We start from the raw sequence: 16,516 nt of genomic DNA on the forward strand, positions 1-16,516 counted from the left end.
GCTCTCATCGCAAGACAGATGTTAGCAACCCATTTTTCAACAAGTGCGGTTGAACAAGCATTTAGCGTTGGAGGATTAATTTTGGACAACCGCCATTCAAGATTAAATATGGATAATGTGGAGGCTCAAGCTTGTGTCGATGATTGGACAAATGCTAAATTTCGACAACAAAAGCTGGATCGAGATGACGAATTCTTTAATGATGATAATGGAGATACCACCGCCACGGGTATCACAACAGATAGCGACGATTGACAATGAAGTAAGTTGGGGTTATCAAAAGTAAAAAAACTACATAGGCTTTTATTCTTCTATTCCCAAGAAGATATGTAGACGCTTAATGATAATTTATTAAGTTCAAGCTCATTCCCTCTCTCTTTTTTTCCCCTCAAATTTGATTATAATATACAATTTGATTATAATTTATAATTGATAATTTATTATTATTATTTCATAATTTATTATTTAAAATTAAATTTAAAATTCAGAATCGAAACCGGCCCTTGAAACGGCCCGGAACCGGTGGTTTCGAACAGGAACCGGGACTACCCCTTCAAGGGCCTGTTCCGGTTCAAGCATGGCTACGAACCGGAACCGTCGGTTCATGAACCAGAATCGGCGATTCACGGCCCGTGGCTATGTCTATGCCAACCGTCTTACATGGCACCACCAACGTCCACGTGGATAATTTCTAATAAATTTTTTTAATATTCTTCTCTGTCCTCGACCACCATTGGCGTTGGGCAAGGGCCACCCATGCCCGGTGTCGGGCGTGGGTGGCCCTTGCCTGATCTGGGGCGTCCCTCCCCCAATACCAAAGAGGACTGTTGGGTGAGGGTGACCCTCACCTAATGCCGACGGTGGTCAAGGGCGGAGAAGAAAAGGAAAAAAAAAGGAAAGAAAAAATAAAAATATTCAAAAAATATATAAATTGTCCGCGTCAGCGCCAATATTGCCACGTAGGACGGCCGACATTCACGTGAGCGATTTCCGGAAATAGGACTGAATCAGCAAAATGTGAAGGTTTAGGATTAAATCGGTAAACTTAAAAGGTTTAGGATTGAATTGGTAAAAGTGTAAAAGATTTATGACTTTTATGATAGTTCTCCCGCGAACCTATAAATGGATTCGAAGAAAAATTTAACTTGACCAACTAAAAGATAAAACCCAGCAAATTGATTGGATTTCTCCACACAGTTGGGAGTATCTTCGTTTCGTATGCGCAAGACAAGAATCGAGTGAAACAGAACCTGGGCTTCGATCTTTTGATGGATACAACTCCGACCGAGGACAACGAAGGAGAGTGGTGGGGTTGGGATAAAACCGACGTCTGGTGTTTTCAAGGAGGCAGCCTCAGTTTCACTATAGACATGTTTTTTACCCCAAATTTCCTCGACTGGACCAAGTTTTGTTCTGACCTGTAATATATTTAGAACAAATAGAAGCATCCAAGTAAATGAAACTTCGGTTATATAGTGAACAGCAAAGTGAGGACCCACCTAAGCGCTGTCTAAAATTATCTTGGAAAGGAGGTATTAGTTACTTAAGAACTTTTAAAAACTATTAATTTTTAAATCGAAGGATTACACATTCAGTCCCATTCATACACTTTTCAATTTTTGTCAATTCAAATGTGCGCGAAATTCCACTGTAGTCCCTCCAATCAAATTTTGTCGAAAATCGCTAACGTGACATCCGCTGGCTTATCTTACATGAGGCACCACCATGTTAGCAAAAATAGATTGGAATGACTATATTGAAATTTTGTGTAAAGGTTTAGGACTCAACTTAGGAAATTGTGAAATTTAGTACTAAAGTGGCATATGGACAATAGATTTAGGATTGGCTGAACAATTTTCCCTTTATCAAACGGCCTGTGAAACGTCAGTGTAATCTGCTTTCAAAACTTGAGGGGCTTTTCATGTTGAGCCAGACACATCTAATGAGACGACACAACATATCGAGTTCTATTGGATTAGAATAAATTTTCTACGTTCACTAGGACTCAATTTTCCAGCTCATGTTATTTGTCTTTGCACAAAAAGTCATGCATGAAAGGTGCAACTTCCTGAAAACACGGGTAGGGCGATTTTGAGATGTTCTAAGGCAATCGTAAACCACATTTATGGCAGAAATTTGAGGAGACATTAGTTTCCCCCGGTTATTTTTTAGTAATAGTAGACGCCGAATTTGAACTTAGTTTTTAGAGGTGGTATTGCCAACACCTTCCAGCGAATCCTGTCTAGGGCCAGACGGAGAAAGAGACTAGAAAAAAAAAAATAAAAGATTTTGATCAAGCAAAAACAACCACAAGAACTGAGAAGAATTCGGCTCTTGCAAAATGCTCCAACTTCTTGCCGTCGCAAGTGTTCCCTCAATCAACAATTGTAGATACAACCTTTACATACAAAATTATGAGAGGAATAGCTAGCTATACATCTTACCAATATGATTTGACAGAATGCGAGAATAATATTCTGACGGGGAATCAGAAAAATAATGATCATAACTTTGTCGGGGCAACTAATGTAATAGTCCGAATCCTTGACGACGAGGCGAAATGTACAAGAAAGATTCTGCATATAGCTCAAAAGAGACATATTAGAACATATCACAAAATACGAGCTAACGAGGTCGAGAAGCAAATAGATGCCATACTATGTATGCGAATTGCCAAGCAAAGAGTAGGTAAATTACGGCCTCAAAGATTTTCCTGTGTGAGTCTAATGTCGTCAAAGAAAACCTATGAGTGACCCTTGCTCATGCCATTCACTCAAAGAGCCCAACTGACTAAAATATCAACAGCTACCCATTATTCATAGCTTTAAGGTTTTTCAGAGGTCGCATGAGATGCATGAGAAGGGACAATAAACAAGGAAATTGTAGGCTTTCCTGTTTCTTACTCGTATGGTATCAAATCGTCATTGGTTACATACTTTTGCACGAAAGTGTGAACTTACAAAAACATAATGTAGGATTATGATCTTGAAGCCAATTTCAGATTTTTATGCTCCCTCCTTTTCTAGATGCAAGAATTCTGTTGAGCTAAATGAATGAGCAGACATAGAGATAATTATAAGAAAGAAGCGCACCGCAGAGGGTCACAAGGTTTGCATGACCACGCCCCAAAAAGTCCCAAGTCATATCAACACTCCTCAAGCAGCACTCGTCTAGGTAATTAGCGGCATATTTACATGACTTTGTTGAGGCAATGGAGGTTTAACCAATGGCTTCAAAGATTCCATAATACGGGAGAAAGACGGCCGTTTCCAGGGTTCACTGCAATTGAGTCATTTTTGTCATGGATGAATCACAAATAATTGCTAGTCGGTAATGTGAAAATTCACCCTAGATTTACCAACTCCACTTACTTACACATATATATCAGTTACCCAAAGCAAGCACGTCCACTCATACCCACATTTGTATAGAAGAAAAAAAAGGGGAGAGAGAGGGTGGGGGGGGGGGGGGAAGGGGAGGGAGGTTGGTGGTGTTTAAAGAGAGTGCTCACCCGACCCAGCAGGCCTCAATAAGAGAAGCCAATTGAGGGTTCAAATCTCGTGGAATCTCAAGCCTTCTCCCCTTGAAACCAACTGCTGCCACAACCTACAAGAACAAAAATCAGCATCTCACATGATAGCTGGATAAGAGAAAACGTCTAGACTTTCAGAGAAGCACCTAAAAAGAATCAAAGAATAGCTCCAAAATGTGTCATCCACATCAACTAAAGATAAATTAGCTATCAATCAAGATTTTGTAGATCCATCCTACCTCTAAATTTGATGGAAAGTGTAATATCAAGAAATGGAGTCTTAGAAATGGACCAGAGGACTCAAGACTTTATGTTCTGGTCCTCCTGCTCGACCAATTTTAGCCTATTCCTTCTCTATTCTCTTACCAAGAAATAGCTATTCCAATTGTCCTATCTCACTCGATGAACCAAACATACTTGTTGACCAATTTTAGCTTATTCCTTCTCTATTCTCTTACCATGAAATAGCTATTCCAGTTGTGCTATCTCACTCGATGAACCAAACATACCACAAGTTTCCTACTTCTCACGTCATTGCCCTCTTCCTAGCAAGAAATGTTTCGTGAGATCAGAAAGTGATCATTTCTCTTCAAAGTTTTCCTTCATCTTTAAATTCAAGCAAACAGTTGTGTATCAGTGTATCTTCCACTAAATTCTCAAATCTTAAATAATTTCACCAAACATACCTGTGCAGGATTTAAATTACTCCATGGTTGTTGCAGTGTTGCAAGCTCCCACAAGATTACTCCAAAGCTATAAACATCCGACTTTTCATTTGATTGCTCATCACGGAGAACCTCTGGTGCCATCCACTCAGGCTAAAAAAATGCAATCAAAACCATCAATTAGTGACCATGGTTGCAGGGAGAGAGAAGGCTGAACATGATTCGAGTACTTTATGGAATCTCAAGCATAACACAACTTACAGTTCCTGCTGCTGACTTTGATGAGAGAAACGTCCTTGGCTTAAAACGGGAAAGACCAAAATCACAAACCTAAAAATCAGAAATGGAAATAAAGATTAAAATTATAAGTGATCAGTAAAGAATTCATGATTCAAGAGCATCTTTTGAACCAGTAGACAGACAAGATAAAGGAAGAAATCAACTGCTTCAGCATGGATGCGGAATGGTCATCTTGAATGGACGTCTCTCTCTCTCTCTCTCTCTCTCTCTCTCTCAACTCAGTAAAACTTATTGGTCCATAATTCCAAGCCCCACACCAACCCCAATGGCCCAAACCCCTCTTCCCCTTGTAAACTTGAAAAAGAGAGTAAACAAATCATCCTGATAAATCTGTCCGAATGCAACAAGGAAACTGAGTAAGCATCTTTCGTGACCTGGAGAAAGTCTGAGTCCTACCTTAACTGTATACTTTTTGTCAACCAAAAGATTTGGAGATTTCAAATCGCGATGAACGATTGGAGGATTGAGTTTGTGAAGATAATTCATTCCTTTTGCCTGATAAAAAAGGTATATCATTAGATAAATAGCCAACCACAGGAGAATATCGTAAGGAAATACTAAGATGGCACAAAACATCATTAATAATCTGCAAAACCGAGTTAATGAGTGCATACCACATCAAGTGCCATGTTCAACCTACGCCTCTCATCCAATATTTCTCTCGCACCGGGTTTATGTAAAAGCCTGTACAAGCTGCCTCTGCAATATAATATAATAATAAATGAAACTTCCCACTAAAAAGATCGCAAATTTACAATTATACAAACTTTTGCAAGTGGGTAACTTGAAAGAAAATTAAACCTTGATAGATATTCAGTTACTATGGACAATTTAGGAGGCTCGGTGACTGCACCCATAAAGAGAACTATATTTGGATGCCGCAACCGTTTCATTATCGCAACCTGGCAATCACCAGAACAGTGAACATAAAAGTAGAAAATAAAACCAGAATAAACATAACTAAAGAGAGCAAGTAATCCTTCAGATACATCGACAACGAAGAGCACAATTTGGAAAAACCTAAGTTGCAGCATACCTCCCTCAAAAATTCCTTAAAGCGTTCTGCATGAAAATCCTGTTCCATGAGAATCTTCACTGCTACTTCCTGGAAATAAAGTGAAAAAAAAGTTACCAGATGAAGTAGTGGATAACCTATCGCTAAACTAAAAGGAAAATTCTTGAAAATATCTCAACAGGCACTACACTACATGAGAGAGAATGTGAGAAGGGTGGTCCACAATCAGATGCACCCAGATGCAAGCAAAGCACAAACACCTGATCATGCCTTATTACACAGGATATTCTGCAGGTGCCATGTATACCTCGCACATTATATCACCCTATGCGAAATCTAATGACTAGACGGCTTTGAACTGCAAAAGGAGCATCATTATCATTTCCATTGAGGCCTTCACCAACCTAACTAGACCACACTGTCTTTTTATATGTTCTATACTATTGCCAGGACACTCATGAGGAACCACAAACCACTGACGCCACATTCAAATATAACATTTTCTTCCACATTCCCATGACTAGACACCAAGGTAATTTGCTTACCGATCCATGCCAGTCAGCACGATGAACTGTTCCAAAGGACCCTGCAGTGACGTCAGATTAGATCCAAAAACAGTTCTTACCAAAATTTGGATGTACCAAAAGAGCAGAAAGGGAAGTCCACAATACTAATACTTTTTTAGGCTGAACCACCTAAAGTAATACTTGAATATCTGAAACGCTATTCGACCAAAAAGGGTAACAATACCTGCTCCGATCCTCTCCTTTAATTCAAGATCACTCCAAGGAATTTTTAGATCCTCTATTTCAAGTGATACTTCTTGATGTACAAACAGACCTCCATCTGCAAACCTTGAATCTCTAGAGGCATCCACTCTTGGACCAGGCACGGCTATTATTGGTCGAGAACTTGTATGCCCACTTGGAGGGAGGTTCTTACGGGGAATTGGATCCCCACCAAATTTTGCAGAATGTACAATATTTTGCAGAGGACTGCAAGACTTAAATTGTTGGGAATCAGCTTCCTCAGCACTTGGTTCAGCAGCTGTTTCATGCAGCAGCAACTGTGGGTTTTCATCACTGCTGCTTGAGCTTTGCATGTTGCCACTTCTTTCCATGTCCCTTCTATCAGACTGCGGGACTCTGGACAAATCTTCATCAACAAGACCTACAGTAGGAAATGAATGGCTTGTGAGTGGGGTCTAGCACACTAGATTAATCAAGTCTTTGTATTGTACCGTAAAATAATGAAACAGCCTTCCTACTATCCTGTTAAATATTGGCAACCTGAAAATTTTGACTACCCTAGCAATGGAAATATGATCATTTTAGCAGCTCACAAGCATTTTGAAGAGTAAGCTTTGTAGGACAGGTTTCTTCAGACAACACTTTCCATGGCTCAGAAAGTAACAATACGATTTTGTCCCCGTACCAGAAAAAGGTCGGTCGGATGAAGGTTTTGTTTACTTATAGTTACAGAAGAGATAATACAGAAAATACTAGCTCTTTCTGTGATATTTTCATGACGATGTTCCCTATCTACGGAACAAAAGTAACGGAGACTATAGAGAGAGGAAGGGGAGGGTGATTGAAGTGATCAAGACAGGGAGGAATGAAGGAAACAGAAAGGATAGCTATCTGCTGATTCCCCAATGGCCAGTCAATCACTGCAAAAGCATCTTTGGAGGAGACTTAGTATTTTAGAGTCTGAAAAAGGAGGAAAGACGAGAATGAATGATGGTATAATAAGTATAAAGTTAGCGGTCCCAAGGCACTGTTGAACTAGGAAAGAGTGGCTAAGCAGTCAGTCTCCTGCAGCAGCCCAACAACCTGTATAATTGCACCCTATAAGGAGCTAAAGGGTTGACCAAAAAAAAAAACAAACAAAGAGCTAAAGGGGACTTATGGATGGTTGGCAGCATACGTGTAATTTTCAGCCCTCTAGATGTAATCGCAAGCAAGTGTCGTAACAAAAAACAGGAGAGCTCCATTATTATTATTTTTTTGGGGGGGGTCGGAAGAGCTCCGTTTGAAATGGAACCATTTTAAAAGACTCACTCTTTAGTTTATCAAAAACATAAAAAAGAGAGAGAAATCAAAGAAAAGAGTTTTCTTTGCATCCATATTCTCAGAGGATTCAGAGACAAAAACAACTGCACGAAATGAGAGAGAAAAAATCTCTCTTGAACAGTGAACACAAAGAAACCAGGATATTTGGGCAACAAATTATCACTGTGGTGAGCATAGGAACAACTCTAAACCCCACTTGCTTTATGCCTAGTTTCATGATTCAGTGAACACCAGCCATGAGAACTATGAAAATTAACAATTCACCAGATATCAACATCTGAAAAGGGAAGGAGAGTTTGCAGCCAAAAAGGTAAGAATTTACTACCTGTTGAAGGATCATCAAACACAAGATTAAGCGTTTGGCAATCCACGAAATACTGTTTGGCTAATGACCTGAAATCAATTGTCATGTCGCTAGGTCTAAGACGTGGAAACCGTAGTGGTGATGATATTGAGATGGATAATGGTCCATTGAGCAAAGAACTAGGCTCACACAAATGACCGGGCTTCCCAATCAAATCAACAAGATACTCCCTGCCATGAAGAAACCAGCTCATCAAAAATCACCATCATTTCTCCAAGATAATGATATGCATAGGAGACAGCAAAACTCTCCATATCTATGACAATGGATTGAAAAATGCAAGACTAAGCAAAGCTGTATGAATCTCAGCATTAAAGACTGCAAGACAAACGTTAAACCATCAGGAGGGAAGCTCTTAATAATTGCTGCTCAACAATATACTGATCAAAGACGAAAATGCGATCTCAATCTATATATTAGGGAATACGGAAACTTTTCAAGGGACTTTAGCCATTCTAAGCAATTTTAACCTCTAATCTATGGCCAACTCAGCATTTTAGTCTTTTTCATAAACTTGAGTTTGTTGTTGTTCAGATTACAATATACATGGACATCAAGAATATTTACGTTTATTACTAATTAGTTGTTTCATTAATCCGTGGTATTTTATTTCACTAATTTGTTACCATGTTAATGGTGTATTATTGCCTACCAAATTGATCTCCATTAAGTTAATAATTTATTCATCTTTTTTAACATTTTTATTGCATTGGTCTCTCTTCTTATTTTTACCATTTCTCATATCTTAATTTGTCCTTTTCTTTTATCTCTTCTTCCTCCGACACTAGGGCCTTGCATGGCAACCATTATGATCCGAGAAAGTGATTTTGATTAAAATGATTTTTTATGATTTTGTTCCCTGAATAAGTTTTAGAGAATCGGAATGCGTTTGGTAATCGTATAAAATTTTTGTTTCTGGAATGTAAATGTGTTTGGCACATGCACATAATTTCTGCTCCCGGGAACAATTGTTCTTCACAATTTTTGTCGTTTAAGTCAAATAATTACGTAGTTACTTTGTGAAATTTTATCCTATATTGTGAATTAATAAAAAATTAATCCATATTGATTCTCTTATATAATCTATTGCATATTGAAATGTAAAAATAAATATCAAGAATCATCACAAGTCATTTTTGCCATTTATTATGAGGTTTCATCCAACTCTTTTAAGCGAGCGGATAACCAACACGAGCGACACCCTCATCTCCGAAACGAAAATGCACCGCACTATCCCGCATTGGTGTGCGTTTTTGGTTCAAGGAAATCAAATCTTAGTCCTAATTCATCCAAAACTTAAGAATAAGAGCTTGCTAAGTGTTCACGCTGATTATTTTGTCTTTTTTCAGAATTTTCTAAAACTAGACCAAGTCTAAAGTACATAAACCTACGCAAATCACAATCAATGAAATCAAGTGCACAATCAAGGAATCATGACATTGATGAATCACATCATAAAACCTTCACAAAGCCCTAAGGGCTTAGAAAAATGTGGTTCGGATTTAATTTTAAAGGTGCTTATGATTTTTCTAAAAAAGAACAAAATCTATGAAATCTAGGAAATTTATGCACAATTATATGAAAATGAGGTCAAACCAGCCTAATCTAAGCTTCTTCTATTTTTAGGGATTTTCTCAATTTTTTTGTGATTTCTTAGAAAATTTTCAATTTTTTCCGAATTTTTTATTATTTTTATTATCTTTTTTTTAAAACAAGATCTCGTTGTCCTATTTTAGTTTGAGGGAAAACTGACTTCATTCTATTTTGTGATTCTAAAAAATGATTCTTTTTTTCAGAATCAACTTTTTTTTTGTTCTTGTTTTTGCTCTAAAACTAATTCTGATTCTCTAAAACTAATTATGGGAGTAGAATCAGAATCAGAATCAGAATCAGAATCATTTACATTACCAAACAGGTTTCTCATCTTTTTTTGTTCCGAGGAACAAAATCAGAAAATCAGAGTGGTTGTCATGTAAGCCCTAGGTCTCCAACGTCTCTCATTTTTCCCCATTTTCGTCGATGGAAGAAATAGAGAAAGTCATCAAGGAGCAAGGATCAACGTCCATCCTCCATAATAGCCAAACATCCTTAAGAAGTTATTTTCTACTTCAAATGGCTCTTTATCCACATGTTCTTACTTTTATAAACTTTTTTTATTTTCATTTGGCTGAAACTTTCCTCTTCCTATAGTTTGGTATTTTTGATTGCGAGAGGTTATATATTTTGTTTCCTCCCATGATGTGAGGTGATTTAAATATGCAAGTAAACTATCTTGAAGAATTCGAAATAGACTCTAAGCAATTCCCATTTGTAAGTAGAAAAATCTGATTTTCAAGTCTCAACTCTCTAATATCATTCTTTTTCTTTTAAAAGTCTATGAAGTTTCTACCAATAAATTTTACTTTCTCTAGGTACATAGGTATAGTACTTCAAAAATTCCATTAGACAGCTTATAACGTTGGTTAACCGATCTTTGCAGGTTAAAAATAGTGAAACATATCTTTCATATATCTGGATTGGAGAATCTTGATGGAAATCTTCCCTATCTTGCATTTACTAGATATTGGATCAACCTGATTGGAACGCTGCATCTATCCAAGTTCGATTGGATGTCAGTAGACAAGTACATCTAAATTAGCATCAACTTCAATTACTCAACTTTTCATGAGATACTGAAATATAATCTTGTCATGTACTAACTGTATATTCGTACCTCTTATGGCTATCTCGCGACAATCTAGTGTACTAATACAACAACAACAACAACAACAAAATAAAAAAAACCAAGCTTTATCATCCCACACCAAGTGGGTCGGCCATATCAGTCCCAATGTAATCATGACAGGAAAAGCTTGCTCATCCGACTGTTCTCCATATGATAAATAGCAATATGCCAAAAAAAATACCTTTCAAGTCCAAAACGGACAAGACAAGATGCAGCATCCTCTCTTGTACAGTATTTGCATCCCTTTGCAATCCGACATGGTAAATCAATCACGTCAGCAAGTACCTACAAATATACATGTCAAGTGTATCAGAACTTCTATTCTAATAAAAATTAATGTCAAATTGATCATACATCTCTGTAACTCTTACAGGATAGATAAAAAAAAACCTGAATGGTTTACCAAATTTCACGTAAAACCTGGACATCAGATATGTACCTCAAGAAGAATGGCTAAAGAACAATGTTTGCTCCATCAAAGGTATTAAAAACAAAATTCAGTGTGATTAAAATTTAAATAAAAAGGAACAATTCATGTTTATCAAAATACAACATCCTAAACCCATATTAAAATACATCATATATATTTGGAAACCTTACTTTGAAAAGTAAGGCGCGATGCCTGCAGAGACCAACTGAGAGGCTACCTATTGGAACAACAACAGACCCTAAGCAATCCTTAAGATCATGACTGCATTCCATCCAAATTGAAATTAAGTCATCCTCTCCCCCAGAAGCTGAGCCCCTTCAAGACCAGTGACAAGAGTGATTAAATCAATACAAAAAATCATATCCACGAACTTATGGGCAAGACCAGATTAGAAACTTGAAACATACCCCATAAGATTGCAAACAAGCTTAGCAAGTTGATCTACAACCTCTTCAGTGGTTATGCAGCTACAGGATAAGCCAAGAACCCTATTCTGGAATTCTTTTAAGCTTAGGTCACTTCGCCGATCAATCAGAACCACTTCCATCAAAGAGTTGGTGGAAGGATCAACAGACTTGAGAGATTCAATCGTTGGAATTCTACCATTCTCCAGTAAATCAGTACATACTGTCCACACATAAGGATTCATCCCATGTATAAGGTAAAACCCATCAGGAACTTTGTCAGAGTATGACAGGCAGCCATTTACCTGATAAACAATTAGAGCATTATGATAAACAAAACTTGAGTAACAATAAAGACTACATAAGCATGCATCAATCAACCAAAAGGTATAGAAGAAAGGAAGTAGAAAAACTTATAGAAGATGAAAAGATGCCAAAAACGATAATTCGTCATAGTGTTCTTCCAAAGGGAGATAAGACAATCAAGTTTAATGGGCTAATCAGACTCACGCAAAACAACACTCCGAGAAGATTAATTCTCCTTTATTTGACTTCTCTAACATAAGATTCAATCACGAATCAGCCACCAGCTTCAAAAATTAGGTGAAAGGAAGCATGCTGTGATTAAAGGATCAGTATTTACAGCATATACACCCATCTCGGTTCTCGTTATGTCGACAAGTCTTTCCTTCTTGATTTTCTGAGCAAATTGTTGGTGTTTATCAACGGATTTATAGTTGGGGACACCATCATTGAAGTCTGCATAGAACTGCACAAACAAGTCGACGTCTTTCATTTGAAGGCCATCATCATGCCATGAAATGAATCCACCCACAGCAGCCCACAAGATCTAGTCCCGTGATCCAACTCCCAAGAAAATAAATATGTGAGACTATCCATGAAAATAGAGATTAACTGTATGGAAGGACCATATCCATTCTTTTCCCAAAGATTATAATTCATCTTGCATCTTGCCAGATTAACTACTCCAGCCCTACTACCATACCCAAATAAAGAAAGAAAAGACAAGACAAGGCCACAAATAGGTATGAATGTTCAATGCATGAAGACTTGGAAAGGTACACTGTATGTCCAGATAACATTTTTGTACAGGCACCCCTTTCCAGATGCAAGGTGATACAGAAAAGGCAAAGAACTACATTAGAACTTCCTATGCTGGCAGATGTCATCTCACTATTGCTGTAAGATGGTACTTCTCTAACCAAAATTAAGCTAAGATTGCATGTCTGGCCCTAGAAAAGCTTTCAACGACTTATTCTGTGTCCAGCTCAAGGTAATTTGTGCCCATACATTAGCTGCTGTGTCATAATTCATCATACTCTGGTTTGCATCATGTCGATCACTAGTCGTAACCTAAAGTTTCAATGCTTCTCGTCCTTGTCAAACAAGGAAAGAACTTTGTCTTCCCAAGGCCAAGTGACAAGAACAAGATCTAAAAAGAAATTCAAGAAAATTTTAGGGCAAATAGTAACACTAGTTAATGTAACTATACTTAGTTGACATGATGTTTATCATGAACTATACTTTTCTCTATGCACACTCCCAAGAACCAATTGTCCCATAATTTTTTGGCACAAGGCTCACACAAATTCAGCTCTTGATCATGGCATACTCTATTGAAGCAATGGGATGTCATGTCAATGGTCCACATAGGTTGCACATCATTTACACATCCTGATCTCAAAAGATGGGTTGACTAGAAAGTTAGAAGCTAACGCGTCAAACTACAACCTCTTTAGTTTCTGTAGGCATGATGTATTGGCTGCTAAGTAAAGAATGGCTACTAATGTAAATACATTTGTAATACAAGTCTGGATTCGCCCATAATTTTCAACTATGTTCCCCTTTTGCACGAGCACAAGTTTTCATCGTACTTAATTGTAGATCTATTAGTGTATACAACATGTGGATATGCCCTTTCTAATAATCAATTTTGGGAGATGGAAAAGGCCAATGGGTCCCCAAAGCTTTTGAAATTGCAGTATGACACCACCTTCCATAAAGAAGCAATAAACTCCATATACCTAAACTTATAAGAGGATAATGACATGAATATTCCTTAGACTTTCACCTGATATTGGGGAAAACCCCAAATAGGAAAAACTATATGAGCAAATTAAAATTTGTTGGAAAATCACTTAAAAAAGGTTGGTCCACTAATAATGTTGTAGTATTTCCTGCGATAAGGTAAATATGCCTTCACAGTACTAATACACCACAACTAACCAACAAACAGTAAAGTGATAGCATCTAGACGAGATGATCATGTGGTTTTTTCTTTTTTTTGTGAAGACGAGATGATCATGTTTATGCATAGTATAGATCAAGATACAAACGTAATAGATTTCTGTATAATTCATAAGTGCCCTATCATACATATTGTAGCATATGAACAGAATCACCCATACTACATTTTAGACAAGCCCCCCTTCCCCCCCCAAACAACAAAAAAAAAGGTTTATGCTACGGATCCTCCCTCCATCCAGTCTGTGAACTCAAACTTAACTCCTAATACGGTCCACAGGTGGACTGCTTTAGGGAGGATGAAAAGCATGAGCTTGGCATTCTTTTGAAAACTAAAGCCTGACATGGACTAAACTTCCAATCATAAGTTCAGACCAACTTCCAATACAAAGCTTCCCCTCCCATGCTCACATTGCTAACTTAGATTGGCAGGCAATTAATCTGAAACAAATCAGGCCTAATATGAATTTGAAAGTATGTTTTCCATAGCAACAGGATCAAGTGAGTTCATCTTAGCTACACTATCATATTACCCTAGTCTCTGGCCAAATTAAAAACTATATGCTACAACTCATTAAACATAATTATCCGGGTAAGATAATAATGCTAAAATATATGGGGCGTCAAGTAACATACACGCGCGTGCTCGTGTGCACACACACATGTATGTATGTGTATGTATACGTACTGAAAAAAAAAACAAAAAAAGAACAAGAAATAAACCACTTTTGTTGGTGATGTCTTGTTAAAGATGACCCTCAGTTCTTTTAACCATCAAAGGAACGATAAACTAAAGAAATTATAAAATGATGATGGACAAGGTACTCCACCAGAGAATAAACCACAGTTATATAACCGAAGGCCCACAACTGTGTCCATGTTCCTCTCTAGGATTATAAATCCAAGGAAATGATGAATGCCTGATTATAAAAAAGCACTGAATGAGAGTCTTATTTATGAAAACTTACAGTTCTACCAAAAAACAAAAGGATCGATAAACTACACTTGAGCTCATAATGATGGTGATGGACAAGATACTCCACCAGAGAATAACCCACAGTTAGATATCTACTCTGCTGAGATGTTCTCACAATTGAAGGTCACTGAACTCCATATACTCCAAAACTCAACAATCTATATCCACGAATGCCAAATTAATTTCAGTTTTTAAAAGCAGATAAGGAATTAGCGGGCGAATTCAAATATCCACCTCAAATGACCGAGTGACTAAATTCATATGAGGGCGATGGAAAAGGTAGAAAAAAGTAGTACCCAGAAGCGATGCGACACCGCCTCAGCTGAACCTGAAGATGAAGACCTCGAAGCAGACTCATCGGGAACAGGATCTAAAAAGTTGGGATCATCGGCACAAGTGGCTTCGGATGAAAGCCTGAGCGCCAGAGCCAACTGCAACTGATAGCTCTCCTCCGTCTGCTGCGCCCAGCTCTTCCCCGACGACGATCCTCCGCCGCCGCCTGCTGCCACCGCTACCGCCACGTCCGTCCCCTTCGCCCTCAGTTCTCCTCCCACGCCGCCGCCCCCAATTCTATACCCATCCTCATGCCCATAGCCAAACACGTCCATATCGTTCGCGGCCGCAGTCGACAGAGTGGGCGCATAGTACTCCCCCGAGAGCGAGCTCTCACCGAAGCTACTCCCGCTCGACTCCCTCTGCAACGGGATCGGCGCGTACAAGGCCCCGATCCGGTTGCCCCTGTGATCGCCGGTGGCGTCCCAATCTAAACCCCTCTCGGCCTTCCCCTTGGCGTTCTTGCCGTCGCCGGAGTGGGAGGACTCGTAGTAAGGAAGGGGAGCTCCGGCGGGCAGCGGGTCGTCGGGGTATTGGCTGAGGAGAGTGTAGTTGGATCGCCTCCCGGGCATGTCCATCGAGAAAAACCCTCCTCCCTCCCTCCTCGGCCGCCCACAAAACCCTAGAAACCCGCGGGAACCGCCATAAAAGCTCTCGGGAGATTTGACAGAGGGTCTCGAAATTGTCTCCGTGAACGGGAATTGAGTTGAAGATGACTTCTTCGTCTCCGCCTCGCCCTCTGAACCGTTCTCCGCTCTGTGACTCGGAGATCCTTTTCTGTGTTGGACTAGAGTCCAAGAGCGGCTTTTGTTCGGTGGCTCAACCGTAATATTCCGTCCAAATTCCTTTTTTTTTCTTTTAAATTTAATTTACTTCGCATTGACCTTCGATTCGATTGGTGCGCTACAAAATCTCCGACGTTGAGTTCACACGTGAACCGGACGTTTGCTGTCGGATTAATTAGTGAAAAACTTCAAATTAATATATTTACGATAAATTTATAATTAAAAAATTAAATTAGTATATTTGTAATAAATTTATTTTAAATTAATTTTTTAATCATAAAAAATTTGAAATTGATATATATAATAAATTTATCATAAATTAATTTTTTATTATAAAAAATTCTAAACCGATATACATGTAATAAATTTACTCCAAACATATCAACTTGGAGTTTCTCATAATATTAACCCTTTTATGCTTTGGATTTGATAATTTTTTTTATTTTTTTATATTATGGTATACGATCGAGAAGATTTTGGCAAAGACTCCATTGACCACTTCAATTTGGATTTGAAGTGTAAATAGCTTAAATTTGAACATGATTCATTTAATAGTTAAGCGAAAAACTCAACACAAATGTGATATTTTTTTTTTTGGGTAAAGTTACCAAAGTAAAGTCCGCATAACCAGTGTAATTTGTAAATTCAAT

General features: G+C 38.2%; 1 protein-coding gene across 2 annotated transcripts; it reads right to left on the bottom strand.

The window, feature by feature from the left end:
- Positions 1 to 2,332: 2,332 nt before the first annotated feature.
- LOC115743560 (serine/threonine-protein kinase CTR1) lies at positions 2,333 to 15,913 on the bottom strand. 2 transcript variants are annotated; one of them, XM_048282273.1, is made up of 16 exons: positions 15,045 to 15,913; positions 11,511 to 11,812; positions 11,274 to 11,418; positions 10,855 to 10,958; positions 7,910 to 8,118; positions 6,263 to 6,682; positions 6,058 to 6,098; positions 5,534 to 5,602; positions 5,299 to 5,399; positions 5,112 to 5,196; positions 4,894 to 4,992; positions 4,459 to 4,527; positions 4,219 to 4,350; positions 3,512 to 3,606; positions 3,093 to 3,279; positions 2,333 to 2,398 (listed from the first exon to the last, which is right to left on the bottom strand). In XM_048282273.1, exons 1-15 carry the CDS (start codon positions 15,657 to 15,659, stop codon positions 3,171 to 3,173), a joined length of 2,595 nt encoding a protein of 864 aa, XP_048138230.1. In that variant the 5' UTR covers positions 15,660 to 15,913; the 3' UTR covers positions 2,333 to 2,398; positions 3,093 to 3,170. The 2 variants fall into 2 exon arrangements, with proteins under 2 accessions (XP_048138230.1, XP_030534260.1); XM_030678400.2 differs by having other exon boundaries at positions 2,333 to 2,576.
- Between the last annotated feature and the right edge of the window lie 603 nt (positions 15,914 to 16,516).

This window comes from Rhodamnia argentea, chromosome 7, assembly GCF_020921035.1.
Source record: "Rhodamnia argentea isolate NSW1041297 chromosome 7, ASM2092103v1, whole genome shotgun sequence".
NCBI lineage: Eukaryota > Viridiplantae > Streptophyta > Magnoliopsida > Myrtales > Myrtaceae > Rhodamnia > Rhodamnia argentea.